Source organism: Camelina sativa, chromosome 3 (genome assembly GCF_000633955.1).
Source record: "Camelina sativa cultivar DH55 chromosome 3, Cs, whole genome shotgun sequence".
NCBI classification, from domain to species: Eukaryota; Viridiplantae; Streptophyta; class Magnoliopsida; order Brassicales; family Brassicaceae; genus Camelina; species Camelina sativa.
This window is the reverse complement of record NC_025687.1, coordinates 14,131,066-14,136,754: the sequence shown is the minus strand read 5'-3', so window position 1 is coordinate 14,136,754 and position 5,689 is coordinate 14,131,066. Positions and strand designations below refer to the sequence as shown.

Below are 5,689 nucleotides of genomic sequence, written 5' to 3'. Positions count from 1 at the left end.
AAAAAAAAAAAAAAAAAAAAAAAAAAAAAAAAAAAAAAAAAAAAAAAAAAAAAAAAAAAAAAAAAAAAAAAAAAAAAAGAAGAAGAGCACATTGTCAGAGTTAAGCGGAATTGTACGTAATTAATTATTGATCAATGAACAATAGTACACATATATAGGCAGAAAAAGAAAAAAAGAAAAAAAAAAGAGGAAAAAAGAACAATTATACACATACAAGAGTTAGATGTTAAACACCCTACCAAAATTAAGAGTTAGATGTTAAAAAGACTCTTATTGGAAAAAGGAAATTTAACTTAACACAAATTAACATATTAGGAGATTTACTTATTTATATCTCAATTTTTTATCTTCAGGTCGAACAGTAAAAAATGCAAAAGTCCAACGTAATATAAAGTGTTTGAAATTGAACTTGCCTAAAACTTTTGTAAATATGTCGTCCGCAAACTGAGACATGACACGATCATAGACGTTGTTTTGAATTTTTTGATGATTAGAATAAAATAACAATCAGTCTCCATGTGACTAATACATTCAAACACCATATTAGCAAATATATATATGCATAGAAACGCATGAAAACAACCGTATATTGGTGATTTTATCATAACAAACGAAATTATAATTATTTGCCGCCAAAAAAGTAACTGACGTTTTTTTTTATTTTCTTTACTTTTCTGCGGCGTAACATAAAACCAATTAAACACGTGCCTCATGAGATATATTATAAATCAACCTTAAACCTTGTTGGCTACCTAAGCACCATTCAATTGATTCACAATTTGACAAAATATCGTTTACTTTTCACAAATAATCTTATTACGTGCCTATAAAGCAAGTAGTCGACGGAAACAAGTCAAAAAAATAATCATCGATGTTCAAAATAAAATTAGTCAAATTGATAATATTTGCATAATACACAAAACTATAATTTATTTGCCGTCAAAAAAGTAACTAACGTTTATTTTTCTTTTACTTTTGCGGCCTTGAACATAAAACTTAAACACGTGTGTAACGAGAAGTATGATATCGACGACCTTAAACCTTGTTGGTTACCTACGAGTCTACGACACCACTCGATTGATCCACAATTTGATAAATAGTCTTATTACGTGCCTCCGAAGTAAAGTAGTCGACGGATTAATTACTATTCAGTGTGCTGACATACCGACAATATAGAAAACAAAAGCACGTTGAAAAAAAATCATCGATATTCAGAATAAATTAGTCAAATGATATATACAATATATCTCTACTTCTGCAAACGAACAAAACATGTGGTTGGTGTTGTGCAAAGCCACAACTTTTCGACATATACTAAATCCAGAAGTATCTCACATCAATATCGCAAATTGACGTGAAGTTTGCAATTTGGCACGCTTTGACTCCGTTCGAATCCATCATTATCTCGGTCTGATGTTATCTTATAACGTTCATTTATGTGGCTGAGTTGTTTTTTCTTTTTCTTTTCTTGCTCTATAAAATATTTTTCAGAATTAAACAAAAAAAGAAAAGATGAAAATTTTACTAAAAGAGTTAAACACAAAAACTCATTAAAAAACAAAACAAGGAATGGAGATTAAGTTCTATGGGTTCAATATGAATTGTATGATTATGAAGTGTTAACTTTAATGAAGTACCAGAAAGATCAAGGACTGGGATGTAAATAAAAAAAGATCAGTTGATCAGAGCAGCCACGAAAAGAATGAAGCATCTATAATTTATTTTATTTTGACAATCTTGTTAATAATGGGTCCAAAGTTTGTTGGCAAAATAAATAAATCCAAAACATACATCAAAAACTCATTTACAGTAATGCAATTTTAGAGGACAACAACCACAAAAACTCATTTAAAAAATAAACTAAGAAATTCTCTCTATCAAAATACTAGTTATCAAAATATATAGCAGCCATTTAAACTCTTTGATGACCCAGAAGAAAATACACATGAAACTACTATCTCAATCTAGTTAGTAAAACAAGTTTTTTAGAACTAAGGGTAAAAGATTATCATAATCGATATGGTTAAAGTAAAACCATCAATATACTTTAAAGTGCAGATTTATTTTCTCAGATTGTAAACACAAAGATTAGGATTTTAGGAGATGGGAAGTATCACAAACGAATCAATGAATAATGCAACGTTTAGTTTCTATCTATCAACAAGGTTCTCAATTGTCTTAAAAATCCAGTCTAAACAAGTCAACTCAAACTTGAGACGAGAGATTTTCAAATGATATATACCAATCCTAGCATTACATGAATGATCGTAAATTCCAGTCTCTGATGATCTGCTAGCCCCTAAATCAAAAGAGAAATTTGGTGATTTCCACTGAACAATCTCTAACAAAACATATAAAAAAAAAAAAAAACCTGAAAAAATCTTACTCATTGAGCGAAGACCAAAAAAAAGGGTTTCTAAAAACAATTTCTTTCATATTTCAGGATGTGAAAGAACATAATTTGTTGACATTTTTCAGGTGTGAAGAAAAGGTTAGTGTGAATTTAGTGTATTGAAAATTTCCAGAAAAGAGAAAACACACAAACTAGGCAAATGAAAAGGATGGTGTGTTTTATCAAGTACCTTAAAGAATGTATGTATGTATTCATGACCAAGGCCAATTAGCATCTCGCCACGCAAAGCGGCATCCTCCAAAACTACTACTACTACTACAAGCGTCCGCATTTAACCCATCTAACCCGCGGCAAGGAAGTTCTTGATCACGTTTCTCTGATTCCTCTCTGTATGATGGGTTCGTGTATCTCGGGTGTTGGATAAAAGGTACATTCTTCCACCACAGTTTAAGTGCCTTAAAAACAACGAAAGTAACACATGTGAAACTCGAGCAGTCAAGTTGACCAACGTTTTGAATATATGTGCTTCAAGATTTTGAGTATATGTTCACTTACATGCCAATAAATCCATATCGCAACCTTATGAGGCATCAACCAGAAGAAAACTGCAGGATCAGACACTAGTGTTGTCGGTATTCTTTTCGCCTTTAATGTCGCAGAGAAATAGTTACCAAGATGAGGATGCTTCGATTCAATGGAGACAGATAACTCCTCTCCAGGTTCATTAGCTCTAATTTTCCAGTTCCCAAGCATATCCTGAAAAGGTTATGTAACTTCACTTTTAAGAACCGTTTGATCAATCACTCAAACTGATGATTAAAGACGACAACAATATAATAAGAGAAACAACATACCATGAAAGGACTGACTTGTAATGATTTAGCAACCAAGTCAGATTCAGGTTCGAATACAAATGTCACTCGTTCCCCCCATGGCGTATTTGTAACCTACAGAAACCCTCTAAATCATATCAATAGAGAGACAGTAACACCATAAAGCCAATACAACAAGTAAGTGATTACACATTCTCTTCTTTCATAAACATATTTGAACACATTAGTCAGATCTCTGAAACAGTGAAGATAGTTCATCCCATATTGAGATTAGGTACCATCACCATAGATCATATATATATATATATATTAGTTCATAACATGTATCAACACACAATAGTGTTCTATTATAGATATGTCAGCTATCACAGAATGGGTGTATCAGACAAGAGTGAGAAAATGAGAGACAAATCACGAAACAGAGGAGACAAAACATATATCTATTATCTATAAATGTACCTGAGCAATGCATTTAGTCAAGCGTTTACTTGATCCATCCAAGTCGTAGCAGTAATACAAACTCAATGGGTTTTGTTCATACCCAACGCTTGGTGGTATTGTCAACAGATAGCTGCATACAAAATTACAGATTCATCCAACATTATCTATTTGATCCACAGTTTGGTTACAATACAATACACAACAAGAGTGTTTCAGACCAAAACACCAAACCTTAAAAAACAAAACTGAAATTAAAAACCCAAACAGTGTCTTTCTGAAAATGAGATTTTTTTTCATTCGCTTTTGGTTAATCCTTTTGTGAAATTTTGGGCAATTTAATCAAAACAATTTCGATTTCGGAGGTATCAATAAATTTGAAACTTACATAGGCCCGGTGGTGAGAGAAACACGGCGAGCTTCATCGGCGGAGAGATGATCCGACGGAGTGGTAGTAGCTTCATCGAGGTCGAAGAGAGCGTAACGAACAGAGTAACGGAACGAGTGGCGTACAGGACGGAGACGGTCATGCCAAACGGTACCTTGGTAGAAAGAGACATTGGGATCTACGGGGAAGCGTGAGGGGAAGAGACGGTGCAGAAGGAAGCGAAATGGGAGGAGAAGAGAGAGTACGAAGGAAGTGAGTGAGGAGTAGAGGATCGAACAGAGGAGATAAAGCAATTCCATATCTTTTTCAATGTCTGAGAGATGAAGATAGATAGACCAAAGAGAAGAAGCCTTTTCAATTATCAAAAAAAAGTTTTTATTATTATTTTGGTTCTTATTAAATGTTGGGTATTGCGTGGACGATACAAAAACCGCATATATTTTTGAACTGCATTCGAATGATTTAACTCTAATCCAATTTCATTTTATACTGATTAATCATATTAATATTTAATACGTCTTTATTTATAGGAACTAATTTATATTTGACTGGTTTTTATTTCATTAAACAGTTTAGTTGCTAGTTTTCAAATGGATATAGAGACAAATCATGTTGATCAAGTGACGGTCGTCAAGGCCATAACTATTCCGAAGGGTTTTCGTTTTCGGCATTACCGGCCACACAAGAACCCTTTCAACTGTCCAATAATTTTTGCCAGATGTAGGTCTCCCCTACCACCCCAAATGGTTTCCGGATCTGGTCACTGACCTCAATTAAAAGTGTCAAAAAAAAATAGTTGAATGCAACGACCGATATATATGTATGCAGCTATAAAACTAGCTATCCATGTTACTCTTTTATGCTCTCTAAGTACCGAATATGTATTACCTATTTGGTTGCAACCTCTTTACGAAGCTGGTTTGCCTATGTACCACCACTACATATAACAAACCTAGTAATAAAATATCTGAATGTCATCCTAGGATATGTGACGGGGTGGTTTTGTGAATTTAAGTCATTAAGTGTTACTACTAATGAAACTGTATTGCTATTGGGCCGATTCATATATGAGGCCCACCGCCGTCTCTTACACGAAATCTGAAAGCTTTGTAGTGTGTAAAATTCGGGTTGGTCTGGGGTGGTTCAGCAAACCAAGTATTATTACTCTGCAAGCTTGTTCATCGAGTACTATAATGATCCTCAAACTAAATACATACACGTGTCACAACATTCGTATATCACACACGCGTCATTTTTGTATTGGTTATTCTACAATAGAGATGTTACATAAGATCAGGCGATGAAAACAATGTAAACATGTGGATTTGATTGCACAAAATAATAATAATTCGAATTTATTTTTTTTAAATATCAAAATCAAAAGCAATTCGATTTCACAACCCTTTATTTTGTTCTAATTCTTCGATTTCTCCGTCGGGTCAGTGTTTGGTATCGCCATCTCTGCTGTTTATAAACAAACACACTTTGTATAGTTTTTTTTTTTTAAATCAAAAAGAATTGTGCAAAATAAAAAATAAAATGTCTTCGATCATTCATGGACCTGGAGCTGCTACGGCGTTATCTACGTTTAATCCCGTCGATTCCAAGAAACTCACAAATCTTTCAGGTTCGATCTACATTTCTCTGAATTGTCTTTTTTTTTTTTTTTTTTTTTTT

The 5,689-nt window shown here is 33.2% G+C and overlaps 2 protein-coding genes across 5 annotated transcripts in view; one reads left to right on the top strand and one right to left on the bottom strand.

Moving 5' to 3' along the window:
• LOC104777039 lies at positions 1,253-4,389 on the bottom strand. 4 transcript variants are annotated; one of them, XM_010501228.2, is made up of 6 exons: positions 4,013-4,389; positions 3,646-3,757; positions 3,208-3,300; positions 2,909-3,109; positions 2,583-2,808; positions 1,253-1,473 (listed from the first exon to the last, which is right to left on the bottom strand). In XM_010501228.2, the coding sequence occupies exons 1-5, from the start codon at positions 4,309-4,311 to the stop codon at positions 2,605-2,607; spliced, it is 909 nt and encodes a 302-aa protein (XP_010499530.1). In that variant the 5' UTR covers positions 4,312-4,389; the 3' UTR covers positions 1,253-1,473; positions 2,583-2,604. The 4 variants fall into 4 exon arrangements, with proteins under 4 accessions (XP_010499530.1, XP_010499529.1, XP_010499532.1 ...); XM_010501227.2 differs by lacking the exon at positions 1,253-1,473 and adding an exon at positions 2,044-2,299; XM_010501230.2 differs by lacking the exon at positions 1,253-1,473 and adding an exon at positions 2,044-2,289.
• The window catches only part of LOC104777038 (pyruvate dehydrogenase E1 component subunit beta-2, chloroplastic), a gene marked incomplete in the record, with an annotated part of 4,871 nt that continues 4,567 nt past the window's right edge, over positions 5,386-5,689 (top strand). Inside the window, 1 exon segment of the mRNA XM_019243732.1 lies at positions 5,386-5,639. Within this exon segment, the coding sequence (XP_019099277.1) occupies positions 5,552-5,639 (88 nt within the window).